The sequence below is a fragment of the Onychostoma macrolepis genome, chromosome 19, assembly GCF_012432095.1.
Source record: "Onychostoma macrolepis isolate SWU-2019 chromosome 19, ASM1243209v1, whole genome shotgun sequence".
NCBI classification, from domain to species: domain Eukaryota; kingdom Metazoa; phylum Chordata; class Actinopteri; order Cypriniformes; family Cyprinidae; genus Onychostoma; species Onychostoma macrolepis.
In genome coordinates, this window is record NC_081173.1 from 581,359 (window position 1) to 599,039 (window position 17,681).

At 39.8% G+C, this 17,681-nt stretch overlaps 1 protein-coding gene across 4 annotated transcripts in view; it reads right to left on the reverse strand.

The window, feature by feature from the left end:
* Nucleotides 1-17,681, reverse strand: part of LOC131525450 (NACHT, LRR and PYD domains-containing protein 12-like) — a 70,073-nt gene that overhangs the window by 37,042 nt on the left and 15,350 nt on the right. For 2 of the 4 annotated variants that reach the window (XM_058753069.1, XM_058753068.1), the window contains exons 4-7: nucleotides 16,678-16,806; nucleotides 12,297-12,350; nucleotides 10,375-12,087; nucleotides 8,666-8,755 (exon numbers count right to left, since the gene is read on the reverse strand). In XM_058753069.1, the coding sequence (XP_058609052.1) occupies nucleotides 8,666-8,755; nucleotides 10,375-12,087; nucleotides 12,297-12,350; nucleotides 16,678-16,806 (1,986 nt within the window). The remainder of the gene's footprint in view (nucleotides 1-8,665; nucleotides 8,756-10,374; nucleotides 12,088-12,296; nucleotides 12,351-16,677; nucleotides 16,807-17,681) is intronic. The other 2 variants (XM_058753070.1, XM_058753071.1) reach the window with 2 other exon arrangements.

A 17,681-nucleotide genomic window follows, 5' to 3' on the forward strand; every position in this document is an offset into this window, starting at 1 on the left:
TACAGACACATTACAGCAAAATATCAAAAACTTTGATCAAAAGACTTAAAACCTTTTTTATTTTAGCTGGCTAAAATACTAGTGGCCTAAAACTTTTGCACAGTACTGTATATATATATATATATATATATATATATATAGGGCGCTTTAAATATCCCATAATTTATGCCAAGTTGGTTGGATGAAATTTAGGTAGACAACCAAGAAGTGCCAGTAAGCAGAAAGAAACCTAATCAGTAACACAATAAATATTTAGTTTGAGCAACCTTTACCAGACCCAGTTCACAGGAGATCTCAGATGGTTTGGCTGATTTCCATAAAATACACTTAAACGTTATTTATTTAAGTCAACTTAAATGTTACAACTTGTAAAGTTATGTTGCAAGACTAAGTGTCGTGTAATTAACAGGTGGGGACCGACATGGTGATGCATTCCTGCACATTCTGTGCCTTGGTGACGAGACAGCGACATCCCACACCTTCACCATTGTTTCGGGGCATGCCATTGAAACAGACTTGTTTCTTGAGGCTTTTATCTTTTTCAAGTCCTTTTTTGTGCTTGATGTTAGCTACACTAACATCTTCCTTCCTGGGAATTTCTCCAGCATGCAGTATATCATATTGATGGACATGAGTCTTCATGTGTGAGGTATTTGAGGGCAACAGTTTTTTCTGGCCACTTGTAACGTTTTAATTTTTTGTCACATGTGTTGTCTGTTGTAGGTCTCTTTGTTTGGCTCAGGTTTAATGGCACAATGTTTGGACTGATTCTCATGTGGCAATAATCAATTTCATAGTGTTATGATGCTGCAATGTTGACAAAGAATAGGAATCTACAGTACCTAGTTTACAAAGTTTTGTGTTTTAAAGAAACTGATCTACAAAAAACATCGTTTTATTTGTGTCTGTAGGGGTTGGGTGTAATGTGTAACAGTAGCACTCATTCACAAATTGTTTTAAAAAGAAGTGTGAAAACTCATTAAATTGATAAACAGTTGCATTTTTTGTGTTGTGTAACTGTTTTACAGAAAAATAATAATTTTACATTCCTTTGTGATTGTTATTTATTATTATTGGTAATATTGGTAAATATAAAGGTAACAAGGCAATGAGACAACAAATGACCACGGCATGCCGCCATTCTTCTAATGGAATGCCGCTGAATCCCGTGAGCATGTTTAGAATTTAAATAAATGTGTTGTGCTTCACAGAATATCCACCTGATGGCGCATGGAACAACATACTGGATCTACAGGCCAGACCAAATTGCTCGTAAACACTGCAATTATTTGTCTTTATCACCGAGTGTTAAATATGCTTATATATTATTACAGTACGTTTCATTTTAAAAATAGAATTAACATAATTATCAGTGTCTGATAAATTGACTTGATGTAATGTTGTGATTGTGAGAAAACATTCACAATAAAATATAAATAAAATAGTATTAGACAAATGTTTGATATGGTAATACGGACACTGAAAAAATGTATTTACACATGACTGCATGAGTGTAAAGCGGATCTTTATTTAATGTCCTTTCTAAACAATTTCTTGCGCTAGCACTGTAGCCTATGCAACTTTTTAATAAACTGGGTAAATTCCTGACAAATAACAGTTTACATGCTTATGACGTTTGCGTTGTATGAATGTACAGACTTCTACGGTGACTGGGAGGGGACATGTTTGGTAGTTTTGTCGTGGCCACAACATTAACTCGTGGGAACGTGATAATATGTCATGGTCATGAGTTCATTTTTGTATCCTTTTCTAGAAACCAGGAATTATTCGAAATGGATATAGGCTACATTAATATTTTATTTTGAATATTTCATTTCATTCGCATTTTAAAACAAATGTGAATGGAAACGAAATGAAATGAAAAACCGCTGTTTACACGGCCTAGACCTATTAATTACGAGCCAAAACAGAATTAAATATTATAGCCATATGTTCAATTTCCTTTAAAGTGAACTTCCAGTAAAATTCCTGTAAGCACCAGAAATAAAGCCTAATAAAAGCTTTACTGGCATGTTGGACATTTACAGTATTTATAAAACATTAAGTATGAACGTTAAGCAAGAGATCTAAATGTAAGGAAAGTAAATAAAATGCAGAACGAATATAAAAACCAATCATCATCAAATATTATGGAAAAAAAGACGATCTGTTAATGGATTTACAGGACTGTGGGATGGATGGAAATGTTTTCTTGTATATTCTTTTAACATGTATGCATGATACACGTCATTGGAATGCTGTAGGCGATGTTGCGCGCACAGTCTGTAACGTTAGCCTATAGCTACCTATGGTTAATATAATAATTTCTAAATTACGCACTTTTAGCATTCTTAATTCAAAACAAAATATTAATTTATCTATTTCTGTTAATCACCGTTTTCTATGGTCACGCAGGGTTGTTTACGCATTAAACTCGAGAAAAAAAAACTCTTATTACTGTGATATATTTTTTACAATTGTATTGCAAAAGAACTGCAGCATTGCCGCGTTCAATTAGCTAAAACAGTACAAAAATAAAAGAGTGCAAAATTAAAATAGTACAAAGACGCATCACATAAATTGCAGACACGCGTCTTTTCAGGGCAGTCTCTTCGTCTCTCTCACAGTCTCTCATAAAACAAAACAAAACGAAGCATCAGTGCATATTATACATATAATTTTGTACATTGCACGCCAATTGCAAAAAAAGCAAACAAACAAAAAACAAAACAAACGAGGCTTTTCCTGAAACAGACACTTTGCCTAAACTTGCTCTGCAAGTTTGAAACACTCATCAGCCACCAGACGCTCTCCGTATGAAAGAGCAGCGATTTACTATCTTTCACAACAACAATCCTCTGCGAATTCATCAGTCATCGCGTGGTCATAATTCCCACATTACGGTGACGGTATCTGCGTTCTGTCTCATAATTCACTTATGTGTCCGTACAATACATTATTTGCATTGGGTCACAGTAGAGTAAGTTTTGAGCAAAAACATGACTCTCATACTGTCACTCTGAAATACACTATGACTTTCTGAAAAGCCCTGCATGGATTGAGGCGCGTGAACCGGCGGTCTCTATTAAGCGGGAGCGCTGTTAAAGTCTCTTTCTAAACGTATTGTTGTTTGTATTGTCATGTTCCAGTGTTTCACTTGCTGATGCTATTTTCACACACACTCGCGCTTCTGTGAACAGAGAAAACATAATAAAACTATAAATAAAAAAAGGAATGTTTAGGCCTATATGCAAAATATATTTCATTTAAATATTACAGATAAAAAAAATGAAAGAAAACAGAGTTTCGGTTCATTGTGGCGCGCTCCAAATATCTAGGAAAGGAAACAGATACATTCATTTTCTTTTCGTTATTTTACAAAATTTGAATATCTTTGGTAATTTATGAATTATGTCTTAGAGCCCTGCACGGGCTAATGCAGAGATGGATCATCATCTTTGCAACACTGACACAGAAAACACTAGTTTATTAGTAAGTAATTCAAATATCTCCTTACTATTTCCTGCGTACACATTTATGGTAATTACTTTTGCTGTGGCTTTACTTTTACTTTTATTTGAGCGCAGAACTCTTCATCTGCGCTGACGGCGCGCGCGCTGCTGCTGCGGGACTCTAAACACCGTCGAGCCGCTCTTCACAGTCGCGGCACGGTCTCGTGTTGTTTCCACCAGCTCGGCAATTTCTTTTCATCACTAACTGATGGATGTCTAAAATATAAAAATAAGGAGAAAACTAAAACAGGCCCGAGGCCCGGCCCGCGTCTGAACTATGACGTGAAAATTGGCCCGAGGACCGGCCCTAGGGATGTAAAAAAGTCGGGGCCCGTCGGGCCCGGGCCGAAATGCAGGGCTCTATTATGTCTTGCTTTTATCTGCATGACCACAAATTCCAGAGCAACAGTTTACTCTCTTGGAAGTAAAAAAATCCAGTGGTCGAGCCGCCGCCTCACACACGCACACACAAAATATTATTGTTCACCAGACTAAAAATTAAATAATCATGTGAACTTAATAACACAATATAAGCACAACAATAATGTTCAAACATGACAAGCAAAAACATTAACAACTGAATCATTAATATTTTATTTCTTTCAGCTGTACATAAACAATATAGGCTAGGCTACATAAAAAAATGTGGTTCTCACGTTTATGAGCTCTGTCACTTGCTGTCAATAGGCACCTGACAGAGGCGTGTAACACATTTGTTGCATATTATTGGCTTTAGGACATGCTATAACTGAGAATAAAACAATACTGCCCCCTACTGTTAACGTACTTCATGTGCCAGAGGACTTCACTACTGGCCACATCTAGCAGCGGCAGGTCATGGGATCCCTTTCCCTATGATGCACATTTTTTATGGCCACATCTGTAATGGGTTGTCTTAAGAATAACTTTCAAAAGCCTAGGAGAAACCACGGCAGAACACTGTATAACGTCTCGGTTAAGTATGTAACCCTTGTTCTCTAAAGGAGGGAACAGAGACTATGTCAGAACGATGGACGAATTGGGATCTTGCCTGCGAGCCCTATCAAAACGAGTCAATGCCCATTGGTGTGCAAGATTTGCATCGTGCACCATGCCCCGCATAGCAGGTATATAAGAAAGAGCACAATCGCACATTCAGTTTTTCGCTAAGGAGCCAAGACTGTGTCCTGGCCGTTCAGCAGTGGTTCAGCAATAGTGGCGACAGGACGTAACGTTTCTGGTCCCTCCTTCAGGAAATGAGGGTTACATACGTAACCGAGACATGTAGGAGGTAACATGTGGAAATTACACACATCGACTGACCAGGGTAGTACTACATATGGAAAGTCTCACGTAACCGAGTTTGATGGTCTGAGTGAGCCAGCGAGATGGCCTGGGGAGCACTAGCCAGGCCCCCAGAGACCATGCAAGCAGGAACACATGGGGTGCTTTTTATCCCTGTGTTCACCAAACCCATCTTGAGTGTTTGCTGCTAAAAAGCTCATTTTTTAGTTTCATCTGACCATAGAAGCCAGTCCCATTTGAAGTTCCAGTCGTGTCTGATACTGAATATGCTGGAGTATGTGTTTGGATGAGCGAGGAGAATTTCTCTTGAAACCCTCCCAAACAACATGTGCTGATGTAGCTGCTGTTTGACTATTTATTTTTAAGGTTTTCTGACCCCGAGACTCAACTATTTTCTGCAATTCTCCAGCTGTGGTCCTCGGAGAGTCTTTAGCTGCTCAAACTCTCCTCCTCACCGTGCATTAGGACGATATAGACACACGTCCTCTTCCAGGCAGTTTCCTAACATTTTATGTTGATTGGAAATTCTTAATTATTGCTCTGATGGTGGAGATGGGAATTTTCACTGCTCTAGCTCTGTTCTTAAAGCCACTTCACTAATTTGTGAAGCTCAATTATCTTTTGCTGCACATCAGAAATGTATTATTTGTTTTTTTCATTGTGATGGATGATTAAGGGAATTTGGGCTTTGTTTTTCCTCCTATTTATATTTTTTAAAGTTTTAAATAGAAGATATTTACAGTTATAATTTTAATAAAAAATAATACTTTCTTTAGTTATACAAGGCATATTTGTTAAATGAAAACTACGAATCGAACAGATTTGCATTTAAAATGGTATTTTCATGTAATTTGACGAACTTCCGGTTTAAGCCACGCCCACATCCGGATCTATCCGAATACAGATACAAATAATTTTGAGATTGTCACAGATACAGATAATGGCTCCGCTGCACACCCCTATTTATTACTTTTTGTCTGTATTGTTTTGAAAATTTAATAAATCTTAAGAAAAAAATAATAATACTTGATGGCTGCTCTGTCAATTCTTCGTCATCAGTTAGGAACCTGTGCTATTTGATGGCTTTCCTTTTGAAAACCACGTTTCTAGCATCTGTAAAACTGCATTTTCCAATCTCGTTTTAAAAACTTGCTAATTACTTAAAGCCCTGAATGATTTAGCACCTCAGTACTTGAGCGAGATCCTTTTCCTCTTTAGTGCCTCTGGAATATAGAGGCGCTAAATAGTAACTCTGGAATAATCTTCCTAACATTGTTTGACGCACTCTGTGAGTTTAAATCTAGATTAAAGACCCATCTCTTTAACCTGTCTTACACATAACACACTAATACGTTTTTATAATATTAAAATCCGTTAAAGAATTATTAGGCCTCACTAATTAGGTCAACCGGGAATGGGAAGACTTCCCATAACACACAATGTACTTGTTACATCGTAAGAAGAATGGCATCTACGCTAATATTAGTCTGTTTATTTCTTATTCCGAGGTCACCGTAGCCACCAGGTCCAGTCCGTATCCAGATCAGATGGTGGATCAGCACTTAGAGATGACCTCTACAGCCCTGAATGTCAGCGGAGACCAGGACAACTAGATGAGCCCCAGAGACAGATCTCTAGTGAAGACCTCGTCACATAGATGGCCATTGGGACAAGACCACGGGAACCAGATGAGTCCTTTGCACAATCTGACTTTGCTGCAGCATGGAACAAACTGCCGTTTCATCTGGTCAGAGGAGAACTGACCCCCGACTGAGCCTGGTTTCTCCCAAGGTTTTTTCTCCATTCTGTCACCGATGGAGTTTTGTTTCCTTGCCGCTGTCGTCTCGGTCTTGCTTAGTTGGGTACACTTAATTTCCAGCGATATCGTCGACTTGATTGCACAGATACTATTTAATTAGCTGGGCGATGACATTACTGAACTCAATGATGCACTGCCTTTAACTGAAAATTGAGTGTTTACTATTGTCCTTTTTCATTATTGACACTATTTTCCTATTTGATACTGTAAAGCTGCTTTATAAATAAAGGTGACTTGACTTGACTAGGACCTTTTCAGTTAATATCAGTCAGTCTTATTCTAAATCTGCTTCATTGTGGTGTTCCCCAAGGTTCAATTCTTGGTCCAATCTTGTTCTTACGGTATATGCTGCCCTTAGGTTCTATTTTTCAAAAGCATGGAATTTCTTTTCACTGTTTTGCTGACAACACTCAGGTGCAACTACCTTTACAGAAACAGGACAAGAGGACAATTACATCTGTACTAAACTGTCTGTATGAAGTTAAACTATGGATGTCAGCAATTATTTTTTTATTTAAAATGAAAGACCAAGGTAATTTGGTTCGGAAACTCGGAGTCTCAAGTCCTCTCTGATTTGGGGAACCTGGCTCCTTTCTGTAAATCGATAGTTAAGAATCTTGGGGTTCAGTTTAAAGTCTCTCTGAAATTTGATAAACAGATCATCTCTGTGGTTAAATCTTGTTTCTTTCATTTGAGATTACTAACTAAGGTAAAACCATTTCTGTCACCTAGCAATTTTGAAAATCTTATTCATGCCTTTATTTTTGTAAGACTGGACTACTGTAATTCTCTGTATGCGGGTGTGAGCCAATCGCTGCTAACTCTCTTACAATTAGTGCAGAATGCTGCTGATAGATTACTGACAGGTGTTTGTAAACACCAGCATGTGACACCTATTTTAGCTACTTTACATTGGATTCTAATTCATTACAGGGTCGATTTTAAACTACTTATCTTAGTATATAAAGTTTTACACAATTTTGCACCCTCTTATTTAATTGATCTTTTACATGTACACAAACCTCAATGGAATTTAAGGTCATCAAACCAGATGAGTCCCTAGATCAGTCCCTAGGACACGATTAAAATTGAGTGGTGACCGGGCGTTTTCAGTGGTGGCCCCAAAGCACTGGAATAGCTTGCCTTTATATCTTAGACTTTTACCTACATTGGGTTCTTTTAAAATAAATTTGAGATTGCATTTATTAGAGTTGGCTTTTGACTCTACAGATTGATTTAACAAAGTGTCTCTCGTTCTTTCAATGTTTGATTTACTTGCTAATTATGTATTAGTCTTTTTCTTTCTGTGATGTTGGTCTCATTTTTATTAGTTGTTGTTATTGTACACCACATTGGTCAACCTTGCATTGTTTTAATTGTGCTCTATGAATAAAACAAACAAAAACAAAAAATCCTGTTTCTGAGCTCTACATGCAGTTATTTTGACCTCAGGGCTTGGTTTTTGCTCTGATAAGCATTTTGAGCTGTTAAGACATTTATTTTATTTTGGCATTTTGCCTTTAAGATGAATTTGCCACAGGTTAACTTCACTTGAAGTGTAGTAACATCTACAAGCAATATAAATACTCCTGAGCTAAATTTCAACTGTCCCAGATAAGGGTTTAAATACTTATGCAATGGAATCTTTTTTTCCTTTTTTTTTTTAAAATAAATTTGCCAAGATGTTAAACCTGTTTTAACTTTGCCATTATGGTGTATGGAGTTTAGAATGATGTGGGGAAAAAAGTAATTAAGGCAGCAACATAAAATGTGAAAAAATTAAGGGTATGAATACTTTCGCAAGGCACTGTATTTACCTCCGCTAAAACATTACACAGAAAGTAATTTTAATCATGTCTCAGTTTCTAAAAATGAAAAGAAACACATTTCCAACAATGCTGTTAAATCAGAAGCCTAGCAGGTCAGATAGGGACAGGGTTTAAAAGCTGAAGTGTGACACTCATACATTTTTTAAGCCATTATTATATAATTTTTAAGTATGAAATGTTATAAGGTTTTAACAGTGATGACTGTTGTCAGTGTTACTTACTCAACTGATCTAGTTGCTGTAACCACAGGCAGCAGTTTCTGAAGAACTTCATCTGCTGTATTTTGTGCTTTCTGGGAGACAAATGCATCACTATTTGAAAATAAAAATAAATAAAAGTAAATTATTCATGCCAATAAAGCTAATAATATTCATAATAAAATACATAAAACATTAATAAATAATACATTCCTTAAATACCCTCAAATATATTTCAATTAAATAAACATTGCTTTAAAAGCAACGTGAAAAAGTGTTTATTTAGACATATCAGATTTTTGTCCATCCTTAAAGTTGAGCTAACTTAAGTAAATAAATAAATAAATAAATAAATAAATAAATAAATAAGTAGGTAGGTAGGACAACCTATTGGATTCAAATTTTAAAGTTAACTCCAACAATTAGCTACAGTTAAAATCAACTTAAATACTTTTGTTCACCTAATGAGTACCAGGTAGTCTTTTGAACTTCTGAACTAAAGAATGTTTAGCAATGCAAGTAGTAACAATCTTTTATTTTTATTTATTTTTTAATCTCCAAGCAAGAATTGTAGCTGCTTGCATGGCTAAATACTCAATATTCTTTAGTTGCCTTGAAAAGACGCTTTACTGTAAGTTCAAAAGACTTCTTGTTGCTCATTATATGAACAGAAGTATTTAAGTTGACTTTAACTGAAGTGAATTAGATGAGTTAACTCAAAAAGTTAAATGTGAGAGGTTGCCTTATTTTTTCTTTATTTTTTATTTTTTCTTCAGTGCATGGTTATCATTATGTCAACCATGGCAGTTTCAGGTGTGGCAGAACAATAATTTAGCAATTTCACTCCCATAATCAGATATCGCCCCCTCTCCCGGAAGCTCCGAGAATCTCCCGCATATTGATATTGGGTGCTTCTCAAACGGAAGGCTGCATCCTAGTGAGGTTGCCTCTTTCCTAGTCCAGTCCTTCTGAGGCTTGTAGGCTCACATGTACTCACACATGTTCCTGCCCCCACGGTCATGGCACAGACATACTATTAAAACTTAATTTTGAAAAAAAATTCTTTGTATTAAAAATCTGATAGCACTTTAATTTTACAGTCCTGTTCCCAATGTGCATACTATTACTAACTGGGTAATAACTACTGTAGGTATTAACCCAGAACCTGCCCCCTAAACCTAACCCATGTAGTTACTTTATTTTAACCAGTACTTTCTTAGGCGTCTGTGGTCTTCCAGTTGCTTACATTAATGGCAGTTCAGTGTTAAGTGATTAATTCATACCCAAAACAAAATAAAACATGTATGCCTTCAACTTCAAAAACATTATTTTTGTCTTACATTTCATAATGAACTCAGATAAGTTCAGTTCCAACTCATTTTCCATCAGTTCTTTTTTGTGAATTGGAAAAAGTGTGCAAAGGATTGAGGGTGACTGAAGGACAAAAAGGATACACTTTATGCATTCTTCAAAATGAGCTACATTAAGGATGCGAAGAGAAAGGCTGCTTTCAAAGGTTCCTTAAAATTGAGACGGCCTTCTGCGGCACATGATGACATGGCAGCCGAGATAGCCTTACTTGGACGCAGCCTTCTGCTTGAGAAGCAACTGCAAATTACGCACAATATCCCCGCCCCAAAAAACTGCCCCACAATTTAAAAACCTCATCTCTTTGTTTCTTTTTGTTCATAAAGTTTTACACTAATGATTGTTCTCTGTGTTACTTTACTTACCTATCATGTTCTGCTCCAATTAAGCTCCTCAGCTTAAACTCCTGCATTGTCTGCTCTGAGGTCAACAACACAAAAACTAAAGCTGACCACTGAGATGAGGAGAGTTTCACATGACGTAATCCTCCACGACTCATACGAGGTTCAGCTTCGTTCATTAGTGAAAGATCACCCAGCTCATTCAGGCAGTGAAACAGATTGATGTATTTATCTGGAGAGGGATTCTTACTGATCTTTTCTTTAATATAGTGAACTGTTTTCTCATTGTTGTGAGAGCGGTTTCCTGTAGGTGTCATTACTTTGTGTAAGAGACTCTGATTAGACTCCACTGAGAGACCCAGAAGGAAACGAAGGAAAAGGTCCAGATGCCCATTTTTACTGCCTAAAGCCTCATCCACAGCTCTCTGATGGAGATCAGAAATGTTAGTTTGTTTGGTAATCTGGTCAAACACACTGATGTTATTGTTTGTAAAGGAGAGGTGCGCATATAGAGCTGCTAGATGTTCCTGAACGCTCAGATGAACAAAGCAGAAGACTTTCCCCTGATACAAGCACAACTCCTCTCTGAAGATCTGAGAGCACAATCCTGAGTACACTGATGCTTCTGCCACATCAATGCCACACTCTCTCAGGTCTTCCTCATAGAAGATCAGGTTTCCTTTCACAAGCTGCTCAAAAGCCACTTTCCCCAGTTTGAGGATCATGTCTTCATCTGTCAGCTTCTTCTCATAGTCCTTCTCACGTTTGATGTTGGTCTGAAGGATCAGGAAGTGTGTGTACATTTGAGTGAGAGTCTTGGGAATCTCTCCGCTCTCTGCTCGACTCACCATCTTCTCCAGAACAGCGGCTGAGATCCAGCAGAACACAGGGATGTGGCACATGATGTAGAGGCTCCTTGATGACTTCAGGTGTGAGATGATCCTGTCGGCCAGACTCTGATCACTGATTCTCTTCCTGAAGTATTCCTCCTTCTGTGGCTCATTGAAGCCTCGTACCTCTGTCACTCGATGGACACACTTAGAGGGGACGAGATCAGCTGCTGCTGGTCTGGAGGTGATCCAGATGAGAGCAGAGGGAAGCAGATTCCCCACAATCAGGTTCATCAGCAGCACGCCCACTGAGGCTGATTCAGATATATTACACAACCTCACAGTGCTCTGAAAGTCCAGAGACAGACGACACTCATCCAGACCATCAAAGATGAACAACACTTTATATTCATCACTGGATATTTCCATTTCTTTAGTTTCAGGGAAAAACACATGAAGAAGATCTGAAAGACTGAGTGTTTTGTCCTTCATCAGGTTGATTTCTCTGAAAGGAAGTGGAAATATGAGCTGGATGTCCTGATTCTCTTTCCCTTCGGCCCAGTCCAGGATGAACTTCTGCACAGAGACTGTTTTTCCAATGCCAGCGACTCCCTTTGTCAGCACAGTTCTGATGGCTTTGTCTTGTCCAGGTAAAGGTCTAAAGATGTCCTTACATTTGATGGCGGTGTCCTCTGTTGCTGCTCTCCTGGATTGTGTCTCAATCTGTCTCACCTCATGCTCATTACTGATCTCTCCACTCTCACTCTCTGTGATGTAGAGCTCTGTGTAGATCTCATTCAGGAGTGTTGGGTTTCCCTGCGTCGCTGTTCCCTCATACAGATGACCAAACTTCTTCAGCAGATTTAATCTTAATGTGTTGAGGCCTTCAGAAAGTTTAGAGTCATGGCTGTAAGATTAAAATGCCAGGTTATTACACAAGTTAGAAAGGTTAATAGCCATAAATTACAAAATGGATTATTTGTTTGCTGTATTATGGTACAAAGAACATCATTATGTTTCTGAAATGTTTCAATTATTAATCATGTGTTTGAGTGATGTGTGATGTGCATTGCAGCACTTCAAATTAAACAACAACAAAAAAGTCCTACATTTTACCTGAAACCAGGATACATGCTTTTGAAGTCTTGTGGTTGAGTGACAGGCGCTGGACTGGATAGAAGTGTTAAATCAGAATGAAGAGGGTAAAGAGTCAGACACACGACTGTTTCACACATACTCCATCTGCAGTGCATATGCAGTACATATTTTTTTCCGCACCCATGTTAACGGATTAGAGCATTCACACTGCATGCAGTTGCGGTCCAGCAGTGTGTTCCAGGGCCCTCATTTATCAACAGTGCGTAGAAAAGTTTATATACAGGTGCATCTCAAAAAATTTGAATGTTGTGGAAAAGTTCATTTATTTTAGTAATTCAACTCAAATTGTGAAACTCGTGTATTAAATAAATTCAATGCACACAGACTGAAGTAGTTTAAGTCTTTGGTTCTTTTAATTGTGATGATTTTGGCTCACATTTAACAAAAACCCACCAATTCACTATCTCAACAAATTAGAATACTTCATAAGACCAATAAAAAAAAACATTTTTAGTGAATTGTTGGCCTTCTGGAAAGTCTGTTCATTTATTGTATATGTACTCAATACTTGGTAGGGGCTCCTTTTGCTTTAATTACTGCCTCAATTCGGCGTGGCATGGAGGTGATCAGTTTGTGGCACTGCTGAGGTGGTATGGAAGCCCAGGTTTCTTTGACAGTGGCCTTCAGCTCATCTGCATTCTTTGGTCTCTTGTTTCTCATTTTCCTCTTGACAATACCCCATAGATTCTCTCTGGGGTTCAGGTCTGGTGAGTTTGCTGGCCAGTCAAGCACACCAACACCATGGTCATTTAACCAACTTTTGGTGCTTTTGGCAGTGTGGGCAGGTGCCAAATCCTGCTGAAAAATGAAATCAGCATCTTTAAAAAGCTGGTCAGCAGAAGGAAGCATGAAGTGCTCCAAAATTTCTTGGTAAACGGGTGCAGTGACTTTGGTTTTCAAAAAACACAATGGACCAACACCAGCAGATGACATTGCACCCCAAATCATCACAGACTGTGGAAACTTAACACTGGACTTCAAGCAACTTGGGCTATGAGCTTCTCCACCCTTCCTCCAGACTCTAGGACCTTGGTTTCCAAATGAAATACAAAACTTGCTCTCATCTGAAAAGAGGACTTTGGACCACTGGGCAACAGTCCAGTTCTTCTTCTTAGCCCAGGTAAGATGCCTCTGACGTTGTCTGTGGTTCAGGAGTGGCTTAACAAGAGGAATACGACAACTGTAGCCAAATTCCTCGACACGTCTGTGTGTGGTGGCTCTTGATGCCTTGACCCCAGCCTCAGTCCATTCCTTGTGAAGTTCACCCAAATTCTTGAATGGATTTTGCTTGACAATCATCATAAGGCTGCGGTTCTCGGTTGGTTGTGAATCTTTTTCTTCCACACTTTTTCCTTCCACTCAACTTTCTGTTAACATGCTTGGATACAGCACTCTGTGAACAGCCAGCTTCTTTGGCAATGAATGTTTGTGGCTTACCCTCCTTGTGAAGGGTGTCAATGATTGTCTTCTGGACAACTGTCAGATCAGCAGTCTTCCCTATGATTGTGTAGCCTAGTGAACCAAACTGAGAGACCATTTTGAAGGCTCAGGAAACCTTTGCAGGTGTTTTGTGTTGATTAGCTGATTGGCATGTCACCATATTATAATTTGTTGAGAGTGAATTGGTGGGTTTTTGTTAAATGTGAGCCAAAATTTATTTAATACACAAGTTTCATAATTTGAGTTGAATTACTGAAATAAATGAACTTTTCCACGACATTCTAATTTATTGAGATGCACCTGTATGTTGTCCTACAAATGCAATTTAGAATGTGTGTAAGTACAAAAAAATCCAAATTTATTAAATGTGCACACGTGGTTCTTGCGCACAGCAGTAAGTAATCATTGTTTATAAATCCCACATGTTCTTAAGCACCATGCTCGTTCATGTTCATTTGCATTCAGAAACACCTCCTAATGAACCATATATGGTGACAACACCTCCCTTTATAAATCACATGAATGTTTATGTCCTCACCAAAATCATGGCAAAAAAAAGCGATACCAACCGAGAAGCCATTTTGTGCTCACACTAAACAAATCAGTGCAGTCTTTGAAAATATGTTCTCTGCACAGCATTGTCACACACCTGGACTGTCTGTGTGTTTTTCTCCCCATGTGCTTCATTGACCTAGTTTTTCCTCTTGTTTGATTAGTCATTGTATTCACCTGTGTCTAGTTAATTACCCTCGTTTAGTTGAATACTTATAGTGTGTTTGCCCCATGATTCCTTGGTCCGGTGTTAAGCGGAGGGCGAGTGAAAGTGGAGGGAGGCCTTATAGCCTCGAATTCCGACCTGCCCCCTCTCCTCCCTCCTTCATTGGGAGCCCTCTGTCACTCCTGACCCCAAGCCCAGCCCAGACAGGGCTCTTGTTTCTATGTCCAGCCCAAACGTCTATTCCCTGTGCTACGTGCGTGTTCCTGCCTGCCCTACGTGAGTCTTTGTTTGGACGAATAAAGACTGTTCTTGGTGAATTCTCCTACATCTCCGAACTCCTTCGCTCCTACACAGTAGACAGTGTGACAACACCGGACCGAACAAAGAAAAGGAAAATAGTTGCGTGTTTTCCCCTCCGTTTTTGTTTATGCGTTTCGACAGTGTTTGGTTTTCTGTTTTCCCGTGTTTCCCCATGAACCCCCTTGACCTCCCAGACACCACCGGAATGAGCTGGAGAGAGGCTATTATCCCGTGTCTGGAGAGTGTCTATCCCCGATCCAGAGTAGAGCCAGACCTAGAGCCCAGCCCACCATCTCCCCACTGTGCTGAGGCCAAGCCCAAGCCCACCGATGACAGAGAGACGGAGCCCGCCGCGACCGACGAGCCATCACATCTAGGAGCGACAGAGCTGAAGATCGCCGCAAAGCCAGAGCTGCATGTAACGTCAGACCAGGTGCGAGAGCCGGCAACCATGCTGAAGGATGAAGGATCGTGGCTGAAGCCGGCAATCGTGGCTGAAGGATCCCGTCCTGGACTCCACCTTGGCCCGTCGACCCAACGACTCCAACATGGCCCTTAGCTCCCTCCTCTCCGCCGTGGCCCGGCAGTCCACTTGCTCCGTCGGGCTCCCTCGTCCCTCCGGCTCCTCCTCGGTCCTCTGTCGCTCTGGCTCCACCACGGCCTTTCGGATCCCTGCCTCTGCATCGGTCACCTGAGCCATCTGTTCCACCTCGGCCCTCCGGATCCTCCTTGTCACTCTGGCTCATCGGCTCTCCGCCTCAGGCTCCTCCGCCACCAGCTCTGCCACCGTTGGTCATTTAGTTGAGCACTTATAGTGTGTTTGCACCATGATTCCTTGGTCCGTTGTTAAACGGAGGGCGAGTGAAAGTGGAGGGAGGCCTTATAGACTCGTATGCCGACCTGCCCCCTCTCCTCCCTCCTTCATTGGGAGCCCTCTGTCACTCCTGACCCCAAGCCCAGCCCAGACAGGGCTCTTGTTTCTACGTCCAGCCCAGAGAGGGCTCCTGTTCCTGAGTTTAGTCCAAAGAGGGCTCTGGTCCCCCCGTCCAGCCCAGAGAGGGCTCCTGTTTCCACGTCCTGCTCAGTTCCCGAGTTCAGCCCTGTCGTTCCTGTCAAGTCGCCCTTCCCGTGCTGAGAGTCGTAATTTGGGGTGTGTGTGTGTGTGTGTGTGTGTGTGTGTGTGTGTGTGTGTGTGTGTGTGTGTGTGTGTGTGTGTGTGTGTGTGTGTGTGTGTGTGTGTGTGTGTGTGTGTGTGTGTGTGTGTGTGTAGCGCACACCATCCCTGAAAGCCCGGAGGTTCACAAATAATCTAAGAAAGGTAGGCTACATGCTGTGTTTAAATGTGTTGCCACTTGCTTGAGCAACTTAATACAAATCTAGAAGTCAAATGCATTGAATAATATGTTTATATTTATTGAGTTTAAACGTGAATAGGCTATGTCTATGAAAGATTGTAATACTGTACTGTGATAAAAGAGGATCACAATGCTGAAAAGGCATTTTCAGTAACAACGTTTGGATTTGAAATCAAAATAATGGATGAACGTGTTTGTTGTAAACAGCCACATATCAGGAGCGGACTGTAAATTTGTTTAAATTTGTTAAATTTGCTTCTGCACAGCATACGTAAAGCACAAGGACTGCATACACACTGCAAATGAAATATGTGTGAAACAGGCGACACTGATATCGATGCAATTGTATAATAATTAACTGAGTAACAGACCAACAGCTTTTACAGTGTGTGAATGTATTGACAATACAATACAATACAATACAATACATAGAGCTTTGCACAAGTATGCAATGGTAATCATTAATAGAAAGTTTTTGGTACAAATACAGATCATTACACATACATTTTTTTTTAAAATTATTTACCTGAGATCAGGCTGTTTGTCTGCACTTTTCAAATTTCCTTGCTGAACCATAGATTGGTTACTCTTCATAGACACACAGCTGGACTCTGTCTTTAATCTCTTCTTCTGGACTGGACTGTAACAGAACAGACTGGCCAATGAGAATGACTGGTCAATGAACACATACGAATCAAATAATTTAAAATTTATGTTTGTCAATACATGAAAAATTTTAACTGCAATAAATTGCAAACTTATCGTAAAATTAAGCATACACAATTTATCTTGTTTATCATGTTCATTTTGTCATCATTTGCAATATCCAACAAAGGGTGATTCACACAAAACAGTATTTTCTGCAAGGTTTAATTTTCAAGATGTCTATCCAAAGGAAAAAAATAAAGACTCCCCATACAGAAATGCATTATATGACACACATATATATTAGGTATTGTCATATATGTTTTCATGTACGACAATTGTCACAGCTACGGTGAATGAAACGCACGAAGAAGAAGATGATTAATGCAAATAGTCTTTAATAGTCCACAAAAGGGCAAACACAGGTTGGACAGGCAGGATCACACGTAGGGACGTAGTAGACCGGACAACAAACATCGAACAGAACACAACTTAAATAAGAGGGCTGACGAGGGTAATTAATGACACACACCTGAAACCAATGACAATAATCAGACAGAGACAGAAACTAGGTCAAACACAAACTTTGTGTGAAACTATTCTATGCACTCATTACGCACACATCTGTGTGTACGCACTGTTGATAAATGAGGGCCCAGGAGCTGTGAATCCACAGCAGTGCAGCGATCAACTCTATTTTTGCTGTGCTGCACGCAACAGGAGGAAACAGGAGGAGCCAGGGCGGATCAGATGGAGGGTGGAGCTAGGAAGACGACAGAAGGGACTTGGAGCAGGAGGAGCCTGGTGGGACCCAGGTGGGACCCAGGCCACAGCCATGATTACAACCCATGGTGGAGCCGACGGAGGGAGGAGCCATGGAGGAGG